The 16,189-nt window shown below is 38.5% G+C and overlaps 1 protein-coding gene across 1 annotated transcript in view; it reads left to right on the top strand.

The window, feature by feature from the left end:
* The window catches only part of CUNH8orf34 (chromosome unknown C8orf34 homolog), a 179,676-nt gene that overhangs the window by 79,989 nt on the left and 83,498 nt on the right, over window positions 1–16,189 (top strand). Inside the window, exons 6-7 of the mRNA XM_009634463.1 lie at window positions 57–226; window positions 5,253–5,419. Coding sequence (XP_009632758.1) covers window positions 57–226; window positions 5,253–5,419 — 337 coding nt within the window. The remainder of the gene's footprint in view (window positions 1–56; window positions 227–5,252; window positions 5,420–16,189) is intronic.

The following is a 16,189-nucleotide window of genomic DNA, read 5'->3' as shown; positions in this document are numbered from 1 at the left end:
GAGAACAAGCAGTGCAGTGTTTCTGTTTGTTTTTTTTTTTTTTTATTTCCCTTCAGGACACAACAGGTTTTAACACCCCCCTTCTCAGACCTCGTGTGATTGGAGAATGGATTGGTCGTGAAGAGAATGATGCTGACCCACTGGCTGCTGAGATGCTGGAGCCACCAATACCAAGAAATAAAAATGAGCAGTGGGACAGCGAAGATAGCAGCAGTCCTGGAGGAAGGTGGGATTTTGGTTCTGCCTAGAAATTTTATAATTTCTGAAGCAGATCTGTCTTTGTGGTGCCCCATTTCTGAGAGCAGAGTGCAGGGCTTTTAAATGCCCACACCATAGTGTGGCAGCATGCAGAATAAATGGAGGATATTAATATATGACTGGTTCCTTCTCATGCCTTTTTATGATGAACTTCATACTCACTTGCAATCCCATGGTTTTATTCCCATGTATAAAGCTAAGTGTCTGTTGACAAGATTGGGGCCCACTGTGTAATAATTTTGTGATGTATAGCTTCATTCAGATACTTCAAACCCTTCTGTCTTTCAGCGATTGGTTGTAACTGTTTGTTAATCTTCTTGACATTTTAGTGATAAATCTGTTTTTCTCATTTAAAGGAAACATAGACAAGGGAAACGGTATCTATGTTATTTTTAAAAGGACTTCCTAAATTAATCTTCAGTTCTCATACTTAGCATCTTGGTGTTAATAACAATTCTTACTCAGAGAAGATTGTATTCTCTGCAGTAAACAGCTTCTGACGATTTATTGCACTTCACTGAGGGTGGGGGAGTATGTTTATTTGTTAATGTGCTTCAGCCACAGGGAAGAGATTATAATTTTTCTAAGGAGTCCATTTTCCATGATGTAAAGATACCTGTTTATCACAGAAAGTGAAGTTTTCACAGCCTTTCTTTAAAAGGGATTCATGCTTTTTTTTTTTAAAGTGTGTAGCTTGTGCACTGCCTCTGTTAATCGCCTTAAACACCTACAGTTCTCCCTCAGCCCTGTAGCCTTTCTCCTTGGTTACAGCTAGTACTCTGACTGCAGCAGACACCTTTTTCTTCCTCTTTTAAGAAGGCAGAAACTCTCTGGTTTCCCTTTGGAAAGGTCTAAGGTATTATCACAGAATCATGGAGTGTTTCAAGTTGGAAGGGACCCACAGGATTATTGAGTCCAAATCCCTGCTCCTTGCAGGACTACCTAAAACAAAACCACATGACTAAGAACTCCTTGAACTCTGACAGGCTTGGTGCCACGACCAGTTCCTTGGGTAGCCTGTTCCAGTGACCGACCACCCTCTCAGTGAAGAACCTTTTCCTAATATCCAATTTGAAGTTCCCCTGATGCACCTTCATTGCATTTCCTTCTGTCCTATTGCTGGTCACCAGAGCAAGGAGATCAGCACCTCCCCATTTGCTTCCCCCCTTGAGGAAGTTGTAAGACTGCCATGAGGTCACCCCTCAGCCTTCTCTTCTCCAAGCTGAACAAGCCAAGTGACCTCAGCCACTCCTTCTAAGTCTTGCCCTCAAGGCCTTTCACCATCTTGGTCGCCCTCCTCTGGACACACTCCAATAGTTTGACATCCTTATATTCAGGTGCCCAAAACTGCACATACTACTTGAGGTGGGGCCCCACCAGTGCAGTGTAGAGTGGGACAGTCACCTCCCTCAACCAGCTAGCTGTGCTGTACTTGATGCACCCCAGGACATGGTTGGCCCTTTTGGATGCCAGGGCACGCTGTTAATTCATATTCAACTTGTCATCAACCCAAACCCACAGATCTTTTTCCGCGGGACTGCTCTCCAGTCTCTTGTCCTCCAGTCTGAATTGTGGATATTCCTTCACTATGTCCTCTGTGTGCCTTCTACATTGGAATTCACCTCCTTGTCACAGGGAACGTAGTCTGTCAACTTGCTGTACTCTTACAGGCTGTATTCATTAAATTCCCTCATGTGCTGGGAATGTTTGTTATCCATGAGCACTTCTTTCTTCTTTTAATTAAATTATTGTGGGGGAAGCTGCAAGTACTACTATTTCAGAGAAGCAGCAGCATGTAGTAATGATCCCTCAGCCAGGCGTTGGACTGGAACCAACAGAACTCAGACACTGGGTCTCTCCAGTGCAGTTCCTGGGAAAGTAACGGAGTCAGCAACTGGCACTGCAGCTTGATTGTGAGGGCCTGGGTTTCTTTTTCCTTATTCAGCAGTCCAATAAAGACACTGAATAAAGATCTGTTCCATGTTGCAGAGCAAATTGAGGATATTGTATCCCTTCTTTCAATAGGAAGGAGCAGAAATAAGCATCTCTGATCTCTAGACGGGAGCAAAGAGATTTAGTTCTGAGTAACAAAGCTGATTCAAAGCAGCGTATTTTTCTCTTTGTAGAGGGTGGTACAAGCTGTTGACAAACCTCAAAGCTAATGCTATAATTAAAAAATGTGATTAATGACTTTGAGAATAGTATTTGAGAAGCCTTGTTAAGTATCATGACAAAATCACGATGCCTGGCGTTTGAAATAAGAATATGGGGTACTTGATGCCAAGAAAGACTAATGGGACACTGATATCTCTAGTTTTTAGGTGCAGCAAGTGCTGAAGACCTGTTGAAAAATATGTATCTTAAGTGGGAATACTGATTTTCAGTGGAAATGAATAACTATTAAATTACATGCAGCATATGGATTTACATTTGGATGACTGATTTTATGTCTGGGATAATTCTTTACTACATTAGCATTTCATCGGCTTTTGTAAGGCATTTATAAAAAGCATGTTTGCAGTCTTGCAAAATAATCATAAAATTGCAGAGCTTCAAGATAGTGGTGATGCTAAAATTGCTGCCACCTATATATATAAGTTTAAAAGACCTGTATTGATCAAGATTAATCTGAATGTTTACTAATAGTTCACTAAAAACAGGCAGTTTCTTCAAGGTCTGATTCAATGTTACTGGGAATTAAAGTACTATTAGCAGAACTTGGAATTGACTATACACCAAGTGCATGAGACAAGTAATAGGCAATAATAATTTAGTTTTAATGTAGCATATACCTAGTGCATCCAAAAGTAGTAGAAATGGTATGGGTTTTATGAGATTAAATGAAACTCTCAAAAGAGTGAATCTTTTATCAGTTGTAAAGAATTTTTGGCTACCTCATCTGTATGTCATTCATCTACTTCTTAGTTAATGTAGCCTAAAATAATTTAGTTACATTTTTACCTGTCAACTGAAAGAGGGAGCAATATGAAATGAATATTAAATTATTCCAGTTATAGCTTGTTAAATTTGATTTAGCAACACTTTTAATAAAACGTGATAGTTTATTGATCACTAATTATCGGGATTGATGTGATAAGCCAGCAAACTTTCAAAACTAATTCTAATCTTCAGTTACAGAATAAAAACAGGAAAGTGAAAACTCTAATTGTCCCATTGTTTCCAGGTAATATGTTTTCTTTTACCTATCACTAAGCATAAGGAAATGCTACATAAATTAAATACTATATCAATATCCAGAGGATTAGGCATTGACAGATCACTGGTAGAGTAATCACCATCAGTGTCATGCAACTCCCTCTCCCTGTGCTGTTTTCACAGACCGTAATGTACAATTTCTTTTCTGTTTGGTGGAAGAGGAAGCCCTGGGACCTTACACATTCATAGCATTCTGTAGGGGACTAAATAGGCTGCAGAGAACAGCATAGTCCTATGAACCACTGGTCTGTTGATAACATGCCCATTTTCAATACTTGTCTTTTCAGCATAAAACAGATCATAGTGCATATACATAGTACATGGTATTTGGGAATCTATGAGTTATCTGCTTTTTCTGTCTTTGCAACCACGAACCTCACTTTTTGCTCTGTTTAGTAGTAGACAGTGGGAAAGAACCACTATTTCCTCCTTAAAAACATATTTTCCTGTCATGATGAGTAACAGAAGCACACATGTTGTATATCTGAAAGCCAGGCCCAGTTACTTAAAAAAAGAAGGGCAATTCATTTTGAGCAACTGAAAGGACAGGTTTCACTACTAATTGACTAGGAAAGATAGTATAGCCTGTCTGAGGTAGCTGTATTAGTGATGTCTTGTCAAACTGGTGAAGGGTCATGTTTTTGCTGTTAATGTTCTGGATTGCTACGGAGGAAAGACTGTATTTGTCATTGCTTTTGTATTGCTATATGTTGCTGCTGTAAGGGAGCAAGGTAAGGTATTAATATGTGATAAGGGACCACATAAAGTGCTGATGGCAATCCTGCTGGTACCAAGCTCATCTTCCAGAAATTTGAACACTGTGAAAATAGGATTAAACTATTTCCAAGTCATTGTTAGTAGTTTTCTACATGAAAAATTTCCTGGAGAAGTTCTGAAAAGAAGCAAGGCTTTTGGGAACTTCCTTCAGGGATAATGTATGTACACAGTGGAGAATTTGGGTGATTTTTTAATATGTTGCTCTTGTTTCTTAGAGCCCGAAATGAACTAGAGCTTGCAGAGGCCCCATCCATAACCTGATGTCCTAAACTCAAAGCCCATTCTTCATCTCCAAGGTCCACTTTGATCTTATTAGCATTCATCTTTGCAGTGAACAATCGTTGATTATACTGAATGTCATACTTTTGCAACAGATCTGCCTTCCTGCCGTGAGATAGTCTGAGGTGTTGCCAATACCCTCATGTGGGTCACCAAACTTCTGTCCTGTTGTCTTTATCATGATATTGTAAGGAATCAGAAATAGCTAACTGTAGCAAGTCCTGCCCTAGACCCTTCTGCTAACTTCTGTGCAGTTCCAGTTGTCTATTATTTAGATTAGGGACATAAGTCAACAAGCCATGAGAATTGTTATAACTGTGTAGCCCTTAATCCTGTGGGGTCATGATAACGTTACCACTCAAGGGAGCAGTTCTTTGTTCTCAGTTTTGTTGCTGTTATATGCCTTTGTTATATGCCTTAACAATAATGATTAGTAATTGACATCCTGTTGTTCTGTATATGTAGCTTATTTAGACTTGATTAATGCCCATAAAGGCAATGAGAAATTTCCCATCATCATTCAATCAAAATGTTAGATGGGAACTGAAAACACAAACTGACTTATAACATCCAATGATCAGGGAATGAGTGATAACCAGCTGGTTTATGTGTGATCTGTTGGCATTAACCTTCACATCTGGATGATACAGTAATTTGACAAATGAGTGACGTATTTTGTAGAGAGCACCAGTAAGAGAAAGTTGTGTTTTCCTCCCTCACAGCTTAAAAATGGAGCCAAAGACCAAAGGACTAAAGCAACAACAGCAGCAACATAAGAAACTGCTGGCTGCCATGCTTTCTCAGGACTCTTTTGATTCTGCCCAAAGCACAGCTCCATCTGTAACTGAAGAAGATATTGACAATGAAGATGATGCAATGGAACTGCTTGGTAACTGCAAAAAATTATGTGTATTTTCTGATACTTTTTAAAATTATAGATTAATCTAAAAAGTGTAATGTCTGATCTAACACAGATTAGTTTGAATCTGCTGCCTATGTTTGAAGCTAAAGTATCCAGCAGCTGCATGAAGGTTCATAGGGTTTAATTTGCAAGTTTCAGGAGTGAATGTGATGAAGATCGTATTTATGGTGAATAAACTGCTAGGTGCATCAAAATCCTGTGAAATATCAAATGCTTCAGGTGCTTAAAGTAATTAATTTGATTTCCTACATATATCGCTCTCAGGTTCTGCTTGGGGAATGTATTTGTGTACAAGGAGCAAGAATCAGCTTTACTGGCTTTCATCTGGTACTTCTTTTTCTTAGCTGTATTGCAGTTCTAACTTCAGTGGTTTTTATTTGAGACTTACTAGCTACATAGCTTACACAATGTGAATTTGTAACCTCTCCAGAGGATTTGATTGTAATTTTCTAGTAGACTGTATTGTATGTTAAAATGCACTCTAGGAGGCTCTGCGTGTGCTGCTTTCTCCCTTTCCTAGAATTAATAGTTGTGAAAGGAGGGAAATTGTTGAAGGAAGCTAATTAATAGTCTCTTTTTCTGCCATTTTTAAAAGCTTCAATGCTTGAAAGGTAGTAATGGATTTCAGTTGTTTTTTCCAAGTTTTTGCTATATGGAACTTTGTGGGATCAAAGCATAGGAAACACACAATCTCAGGATAGCTCAGAGTTCTTACATTTATGAATTCTATCACAAATTATTTGTTTTGGGTTGTATCTTAATCTAAAAATCAGAAAAACACATGGTGTGCTAGTCTGTTACTGTTATATTTCTGTTGCTTCCTTAGTACAATCTTCATAGAATCACCGAATAGTTGAGGTTGGAGGAGCCTGCTAGAGATATCTAGTCCAGCCCCTTGCTCAACACGATCAGCTAGAGCAGGTTGCTCTGAACATTGTTCAGTTGGGTTTTGACTCTTTCCAAAGAGGGAGACTCTATGACATCTCTGGGCAACCTGGTAAAAAAGGTTTTTAGTTATGCTTAAATAATTGTGAATTAATACATGCTTTCTTTTTTTCAGTAGCTTTAAGTTTGATGCATGCATTTGTTTTTACAGAAAAGAAGAAATAATGGGCTCGGTCACTCAGGTGTCACAGTAGTCAATTAGTTCTTTGCGTTTGAAGGAAGTCACGCCATTTGTGACTGTGGGCTTGCAATCTTCATGGAATCAGTTGATATTTCCAGAATTAATCCATAGATTCCAGTGAAGGCCTTAATTAGTCTGTAGCTGCGTTATCTCCTTATTTCCTCCTGTGATTTACAGATCTTTCCAACTTTATCAGCGTGACATAAAAAAGCCAGCGGAATGGGTATCTTGTACTGGCATAAGCCACAGGACTCCTAAAGTAGTATTCTGTGGCATCTGAAATGTATAGTAGGTAAGCGTGTGTGTGTGTGTGAGTGTGTGTGTGATGTTATTGGCCTCATTATGTATCACATACAGAATATTATGTACTGCATTAATCCATTAACTGCTTTGATGCTTTTTACACTGCTTATATGCAGTATACCTAATTTCAAATCATGGCTTTCTGCCATCACTGAATTGCAGGGCATTGTTGCATATAGCTACTTGACTTGTTCCCTTTGGAGTTCACTATTCGTTGCTTATTCAGCCCTTTCTTAAAAAATTACAAAACCTCACGCTGCTCAGTCTGGATTCTGGGAAAACAAATTCTACTATTTATAGCAGATGATTTTACTGCATACCCTACTTATAATGCAGGTTTTTGCAGAACACAAACTTCCACCTTTATGTCTGTTCAGGAGAACCTTTTTCAGAGTTTGGTTGATTTATTTAGGTATTAAAAGCATAAAGCTTCCTTTAAACAAAAAAACCTCCTAGTTCTTACATCAGAACTGTCAATGAAGGTTTAGCTAGAATGAAATGTTCCAAATAGAAGAAACAATTAAGCTGTTATACTTCTGAAGAATCCATGTAAAAAGAAATATATGTGCAAAGATGAAAAACAATATTATGGGGCTACATTCCGATTTCAGTTATCACTCGTTATGTATAACATAAGGTGCATTGGAGGGCTGTTAACACACTGGTAACTTTCTAAGTGTGTTCAGTTATGCAGGTGGCTGAAATAGAAACATAGTAGTGGAAAGCATCTTCCTGACTTTAAAAAGCTGAGAACTGCAACTGTAAAATCACATGTATTCGTAAATATAGAAGAGTAATGCAGTTGAGGTCTGTGACTGAAAATGGTGTCATGGTGGCTTGTTTTGTATGCATCGTAATGCCGAGTACAGTGTTTTGTAAATCTAATTGGGAGCTGACGTAGTTCTTTGTGAAACTCTGCAGTCCTTTTGGAGTCCATAACATTTGGGCTTAAGCTGTCTTTTGGCTGAAGTCCACTGAGACTTTGAAATCATGTTATTCCCTCAGTCTCTCACTGGTGTCCATTGGAGAGGACTGAACTGTTTTCCCTGAAATTGCTGGGAATATTGATTGAACAGTCACCAAAGCATGACTCATTTGGTTTTAAAAAATCAATTGTTTGATTAAGTGTAAGAATGTAATTTTTTAAATGTATTGCTATGCATAAACATACACATGGTAAAAGCATAAGGTTTTTTATAGCGCACTTGGACTTAAATATACATTCTTGAGCTTTTTTCAAGTAAGGAAGATGAAGAAGAAATTCTATACTATTTTACACAATATTGATATTCAGTCATAATACTCAATTACCTCGTTTCTTGCTGTCCAATCTTTATGCATGTTCAGAATATTAAAAATATTACCATATGTTAATACGTGCTGTGCAATAGTTAACTGTGAAGCACCACTCCAAAGATAACTGTGCCCAGGAAGCTCACGCAGGTGTGGTTGAAGTGAAAGGTGGCGATAATTGAAGTCCATTTCCTGCAGGTACATTGACACCTATGCCAGTCGGTGTGATTCTGAAAAGCCTCCATGATTTCAATGCAAATAATCATATATTTGATGTAAATTTAAGTGTTTGCAGAATCAGGACTTGAAAAATCATCTCTTGTTTTCTTTGGAACTGCTTTCACAGTAACAGTGGGGTTTTTGCTTAATGTAGAAATCTTAAATGAAAGTTCAGTGACTGTCTGCCTCTTGTTTATTATGTGTAATTCTTGCTGTGCAGTAACAAACCAGAATCTTCAAAGATAGAAATACACTTTAAGTAGTAATATATTTTTTTAACTATTGCTATCAGGAGTTACCTGATGTCTTCTGTTTGCTTTAGTAACCCTTCTTCTAATCTTTATAACTTCTTTTTTCCTCAAGAGCTTTCCAAATGTTGATTACTTAATCATTGTAACGCCCCTGAAAGATTGGCTGGTGATATATTTACATATTATAACAAGAGGAGATAAACAGAATTTAGTTTAGGAGATTGCCTTTGTCTGTAGAATGAGACAATAACTCAGTGTCTGGTAGTCTGCCCCTTATATAGTCTATACTGCTTTTCTAATAAGTCTCTGAGTGCTTTAATGAAAGGATGTCCAATCTGCAGTGCTTTCAGTACATTTCCTCTGGTTCAACAGACATTCCTGATTTCCCTGTTTCCTAGAAGTCTTTGGCAATATGCAGGAAACAGACTCTAGACCTGATAAATTATTTTAATATTAGCAGCAGGTTGTTCCTTTTTGTTGTCTCTCCCAGCTGGACAAAAGCTTATCCTCCATTATGTGACTGAAATACATTATTTGCCAGAAGAGAGGCCACAAGGCCCTGGGAAAGATGGTATATGAGTTGTACTACATCTTCAGAACAGTTTTCTGGCCCACAGCCTGTTTTGTTGGGGTTTAAGTAGAATGGTTGCGTGGGAGAAAGCTGTGTGAATTGCTCATCGTATCCCCTTTTGCTGACTCTTCTTTTTTGGAAGCTATTGGGAAATCGGCAACATTACCAGTGATGTGGTACCATCTGCTGTGTAGTACATGCACAGAAGCTGACACCACTGGAAGACAGTAGGCCTCTTCTGCGTGCAGAGACTGGCTATACTATACCTTGCAAAATTTTCAGTGGCAGATATAATGCACTGGTGCAAGTGTGTGTTACAGATCTCCATTGGAAGGAGATCAGACTCCATCAGGTGTGGATTTAAATATCTTTTTGAGGTGGAAAAAGTGGATAGCATAGATAATCTTGCATCCCCTTAGATGCTGGGAACCCTAAGTCGTGCAACGTCGGACAGACCTCTAGTCATGGCACAATACACTGCACAGATCCTGCCATGCTAAGGTTCACCAGCATTACAGTCCTTAGAACTCTTAGAAGTAAATAATTTAGTTTTCCTTATAAGTAAGGAATTTCATTCAGCATTTCTATTGTCAAGCAAAAAGATGTTCACCTGACAACATGGTGGTTCATTTTTAAGATAAGACTCTGCAGGTGGTGTAATTGCCAAATGCCAAGTGGGAGCTGCCTACAGTGTTCTCCCTTATGATTAGCAGGCTAACTTTATCCTGTGGCCAAGTGATACGTGCAGCACAGCATAGCAAAGCACAGACCTCCGCCTGCTCAGGTCAATTGTGTGGATCACAAACTCCTTATTGTATGATGGTGCCCCGGTTTGAATCACCAGCAAGCAGGAAAGCCAGCGTAGCACAGTATTTTCATGCCACTGGAAGAAGTTAAGTTTTCTGTCTAGTCAGAGATAGTGATCACTGCTTTAGCCCAAGTCATGGGAAAGTGATAGTAGTGTTATTTGTCTCATGTTCTTATCACTGAATGCTGATTCTTTCCACTCAATGCAACAATAAACATTGATGTTCTCAGATTCCAAGAAAATATTTATTGAGGTATGATCCAGCATTATTTTTTCTCTTAGAAAAAAAAAAAGCGAAGTTGTTCATCTTGTAGCATGTCTTCAAAAGTCAAGTGAAATGTGTTTGTATGCATGACTTGACTGTCTGCATCACTACTGCCCTCCTAGTGAAATTTCTGAAAAAAGTTACTGTGTAGATCAGTATTTAGATGCAGCTTTTTTTCAAATTGCCATAGATCTACATGCTTCCATTCGTAATGTCTTACAGAGTGGTGGTCATAGCTTTTTATGAAGCTGTTTGTATTAAGTTTTCCATTTCCGTCGTATTTCAACAGCTGGAAAAAGGAGGCATGCTCTGTATCTAAAAGAGAAAGAAAAAAAGCACTGGTTTATTGTTTTTCTTTTTTTACTTGCATTACCTCCCAAAGTGTGTAAAGCATTTACATTTGTGCTCCTTGGTGGTCATCACTGGAGCAAAAGAAGGATTGTATTATACAGACCAGGCTTAGCATATGAAAAGTCATGATGTTACTGCCTGCGAATGATATGGTGTCATGAATATTGATTGAGGATCCTTCTAACTATGTCACTTTGTCAGGGATGGAGTGAGAAAGAAGCAAAAATATACTTTATTGATATAAACCAGTGAGTTAACGAGGTTTAATGGTAAATGCAACATTGGTTTAGCAAGATTTGATAGCAAGGTACACTTGATTATTTACTGCAAAGAGGACAGGGTTAGACAAAACTGTCAGGGGAGGCCCTCCGGTTGAGTCATGAAGTTCAGAAACCGTCTCCTTGCTTTCTAAACTCCTTCCTCAGAGATCCAGTGCAGCTGGATCCAGTCCTAGTCCCAGACTTGGTCAACGCTTCATGTCTAAAGGATTATATATGCTCAATCAGTCCTTTATATTACTGTTGAGAATATGATGTGTGCCACCACCTATGGCTAGCATGAATGAAATATCTTAAGCTTTAGTTTTGTGAGATGCAATTGACTTTCTAAGTGATAGCTATTTGGCATTCTGTGGCGTTTTCTTTAGAGTCTGATGTGGGAGATATAGTTCATCCCAATTTAAATAGAACTGTTTGATTCTAGGAAAAATACCGATAAATGCAATTTACTGTTATCACAATTTCTAAGAAGTCTGATCTTCAATCTTCCATTTATCTTCCATTTATCTTCAATCTTCTTCTATCTGTATGGTAGACAATTTCTGATAATCTTGATTACCAAGTACTTTGCAACTCCTGAAAGATTTTGAGTGTGGATAGAAATGAACAGTTGAAGGCAAAAGTTCCAAAAGATGTTTCTTCCCTCTTTGTGGGTTGTCTCCAGCAAGCAGCTAAGGACCACAGAGCCACAGCCACTCACTCATTCACTGCCCCACAGCAGTAGGGGGAGAGAATAGGAAGAGTAAAAGCCAGAAAACCCATGGGTTGAAATAAAGATAGTTTAATAACTGAAAGGAAGAGAAAGAAGAAAGAAAGAAACCCCCAGAACCTAAAACAAGTAATGCCAAAGTTCTCACTCATCACCTCCCACAAGCAGGCCAATGCCTAGCCAGTCCCCAAGAAACAGCAGCTTCGGGGAAAAAACACCCTCCAGTTTTTATTGCTGTCCATGATATTATATGGCCTGGAATATCCCTTTGGTCAATTCAGGTCGGCTGTCCCAGCTGTCTCCCCTCCCAGCCTCGCCCACCTGCTGTCGGGCAGAGTGAGAAACAGAGAAGGCCTTGACTGTGCAAATGCCGTTCAGCAATAGCTAAAAGATTGGTGTGTTATCAACACTGGTTTAGTCACAAATCTGAAACGCAGCACCATGTGGGCAGCTATGAAGAAAATTAACTCCATCCCAGGCAGACCCAGGACATCCGTTAAAGATATTTTTTCCAAGTCACTCCTGTCTTTTTAAAGACTTGAGAAGTTGTATTGACATGATGGAAGGCTGCTTCTACTCTTTCTGGCATCTCCAGGGACATAGTTCTCATTTCTTTTAGATAAAGGCTCCTCTTCTCCTGAGATAGGTTGATTGGGGTACAGTTAGATCTCTTGCAACTGTTCCCCAATTTTATATTGCCTTTCACTTACAGGTGATTCTGTTATTCCCATGGGTGTTTTAGACCATAATTGTGGACTCCAGAATCTTTCACACTTCCTCTGTGTCTCTTGTGTTCTTTGCTTCTGAATTAGTCTTTGTTGTGCACAAAGGCTGTAGCACAGCACTGAGAGGTGACCATAGTTGTCACAGAGGGTACAGTTTGTAAGTGATGGTATCTGGCTGCAATTCGTATGCTATTGCATAAGCGGTAAAGACTGTAAAACCTGTAGAGTGCAATAGAGAGCATATGGTTACTATTCAGACAACTGTTGGTCTTCTTTGGACTTACCTAAAGAAATATTCTTTCCTTCAGGAGGTCTTATTTGCAATAACTTCTCCTTTCTCTCAGTCTTCCCTTTTAACATATATATCCTGTTATTTCTTTACTATAGTTGGTTATGTGGAGTTTACCTGAAGGGATCCATGTGCAGGATTTGATCTGGAGAATATGTAATAAATATTGAAGTCTAGTGGAAAGGGTAGGGAAAAAAGAGCAGCAAAGATACCACCAAAGTTGTGAAAAGGAATTTCTTGTTTAAAAATGGGCAATTATGGATAACTGGTATTTTTATCTTCAGGCTACAGTGATTAGCTTGCTCTAACTCTACTAAGTCTCATTAAATGTTTATCTTTTTTGCTTTTAGTGCAGTATCTGAATTGTTATGCTATGCTTCAAACAATTAAAGTAAATGCTGATCATTTTAATGCAAATGTAGTATACAGATAATGCTGGGACTGGTAAATCAGTTGGAGTAATTATTTTTACAAAACAGCTAAGGTGAGAAATAACCTCCAAAAGTATTTTTTTTACTTTTTTATGGCATTTCACTGAAATTTTAATGACAACATTATTGCAGATACTGTCGACAATATTTTTTACCAGATTCCTTGATCTACAGGACTATTGTCTAGAGAAAAGCCATAAACTTGAAATCTACTACTAATTTTAAAGCAATGTTTGCATGCATTATACTTGTCACTGAACATGTGTGTAAAAGTTTGACAAATACCATATTCAGTATTTTTTTCTTTCTGCCAATATATAAAGTCACTGAAGCAAGAGAGATGTACAGGTCTGTTTTATGTCATTCATGGAGTTCATTGATTTCAGTTCATCTTGTGATCTTGTCCTAAAAGGCAGTAACATCCGTGAGAATCTTTTAGTTGATCTGAGTTCAAGCAAAGTTCTAAGTGGTTATTCAAAGAACAGGGATTTGGTGTTTAAAGTCATAAAATAATAGAATCCTGCTCTTGAATTTTGACTGTCAGTAATACGACAGGTGTTTGATGTTTACACAGAATTTTTAGACTGACAATAATTTCTAGTAAGCTTAGTAAGTTCTAGAGGTTGGTTAAGAGGGTGTTTATAATGTTAGAATAAATTATGAATTCAATTAGTCACTGCAACACTTGTGTAGTTATTTCTGGTTTGATAAGCATAAAATGTGTTGAAACTGAAGTTGATTGTTCTTCGTATTGCTAAAGGGGAAATGGAGAGAGAAAATCAATTATAGTTAGAGGTACTAGATTCTCTTGAGTTGAAATGAGTTACACGAGCTAATAAAAACCTTCAAAAGAATGATTCATTTTCAAGAAATAGATGTGTACTGAATACCACAATGTGCAGGAGCCTAAAATGTCATTTGTTTACAGTTCACACAAGGAACCAAAGCTTATTTTAAACTTATACCTGAAGAACAGAGCAGGGACACTGTATAATCCTAGTCACCTGACTGTCCAGATGGGAGACCTAAATGTCTGTACTAACACAGCCTTTTTATGGCCTGTATGCCTGGGATTTCTTCTAAAGGAAGGTGAGGTGACACAGCACTATGGTATATATCACTCATTATGATGTGATATTGATCCCAATACACTTCTCTTCTACACTTGTAAATGTTTGCAGTTCTGATGCTTAATGGCTGTGGAGACACAGAGGTCCCTTTAGAGAAGCTATAGGAAGAATCTTCCTCCCACCTCAATACCATTTGTAAGACAGACAAGGGGGTGATTCTCACAGCCAACTCTGTTCCCCGATCTTAATTCTCTGCCCACCTCCAGATGTGCCAAGCACATCAGGTGTCAGGCAAATAGAAAAGAGCTGTGGTTGAGTCAGGTGGCATATTTTAGATAACATTTTAAGCTATGAAGTTTAAGGAAGTATCTTTTCATGAGTTCAGCATAGTTTCATAGAATGCATTGCCACAGAAGATTGTGGAGACTGCAGATATACAAAACTAGATAAATTCACAGACGATAGATCAATACCACTTTACTAAATATGTTGGTTCTGGTACATTCTCTGTTTCAGTCCCAAATTTGGAAATTGCAGATAATTGAGAGGATCTTCACTTACTGTCTGTGTGCTGCTGGCTATTTTGAGTCAGGATGCTATGATAGCTGCTCCTCAGGTTTGATCCAAAGCAAATACTTCATGTGCCTTGGTGTCTCCTGTCATTTAAAGAGGTATAATCTGAGCCTGTATATTTGAGGACTGCATGTTTTATAGTTCTGATCCTTTCTTGAAATTTTAGTGGCTGAAAACGGCCAAGGATTTTCAATATTCATTATTTTTACAGAATAGAAGAGCTGGGATAGGAAAAATGGTAAGTCTAATAAATGTTTAATTGCATGTATGAGAAGGACAAGGTGAGGTTTTCAACCTCCCTCGTCTTCCACATTCCTAGTGATTGTCTTTAGCATCACATATCCCGCTTTGCTATATGCTTTGTGGCTCTTTGAATGAGGCCAGGCATTCCATAGTGCATTCTGTTATTTTTTTCTAAATAAGAGTGTATTGTATTGGGAAAATACCAGATGAGCTGTAGCAGTGAACTACCTCAGTCAGACAACGTGTTCGGTAGTAGGTAGAAAGCTCACACATTCCTTACATGTAGAGGGTAAACATTTGCTTTGCTGTGTTGAATCAGGGCTTAAACGAACAAGCATTGCTATGGTAGGTTACTGAAGTTAGAACAATAGGATACTAAAGCTAGGGTGAACAAGGTACAACTGATTCCTGATTTTTCCGTTATAAGAATCATGGAGCTTCAGTTGAAATTGTCTGTAGACAAGTCCAAAACAAATAAAAGAACATGTATTTTTATGTACTGCACTGTTAATCTATGGATTTATTTGCTAATGGTGTTGCGTATGCCAAAAATTTACATATGCTGAAAATGAGCTGGACAAGTTAATGGAAGGAAAATACATCAAGGGCTGCAAGATATAGATACTACCTCTGTTTCAGAAAGTCCCTGGCCATGAATCAGCAGGGGCTGAGGGATTATGCTAGTAAGGTATCGTTACATACTTGCCCTGTTTTTGTACTCATCCCTAGGAATGGGACATCCTGAGGATGCTGGATGTTCAAACTACTTCATACTTCTTAAGGACACTTAGGTTAGTTTAGACATACCGCTGGGAAATGCTTCAGTGGAAATATATGAGGAAATCCAGCAATGGATATAATTTCTGTCGTGCCTGAATCTGTTTTAGTGAGGCTGCTGACTCTCCAGTGTTAGTAATCTGCAATAACCTCTGCATATACTTATTCTTTAGTTTACACTGAAGCTCAAAATACAAATGTTGGAGTTCAGGAGCTGGTTGGGGAGATCTGGCCCACTTGATACACTAGTCTGTGTGCTAAACTGCTGCCAGTTACTGAGCAATCTTATCCTCTTTTTGGAGTGTGCGGGGAAAGGAAGCATGAAAGAAAGAGCCAGTGACAACTGTCAAAGCTTGTAGTTTGGTAAGAAATGACAGGATTTCTTCACTTGGAGATTCGGAAGGCAGCAGTGGAACTGCATGAGCTCTGGTGAGGCTTCCTTACTACTCATGTGT

This window comes from Egretta garzetta, unplaced genomic scaffold (assembly GCF_000687185.1).
Source record: "Egretta garzetta isolate BGI_Z169 unplaced genomic scaffold, ASM68718v1 scaffold251, whole genome shotgun sequence".
In the NCBI taxonomy this organism is placed as follows: domain Eukaryota; kingdom Metazoa; phylum Chordata; class Aves; order Pelecaniformes; family Ardeidae; genus Egretta; species Egretta garzetta.
The sequence above is the reverse complement of the archived record's forward strand: the minus strand, read 5'-3'. Positions and strand labels throughout refer to the sequence as shown.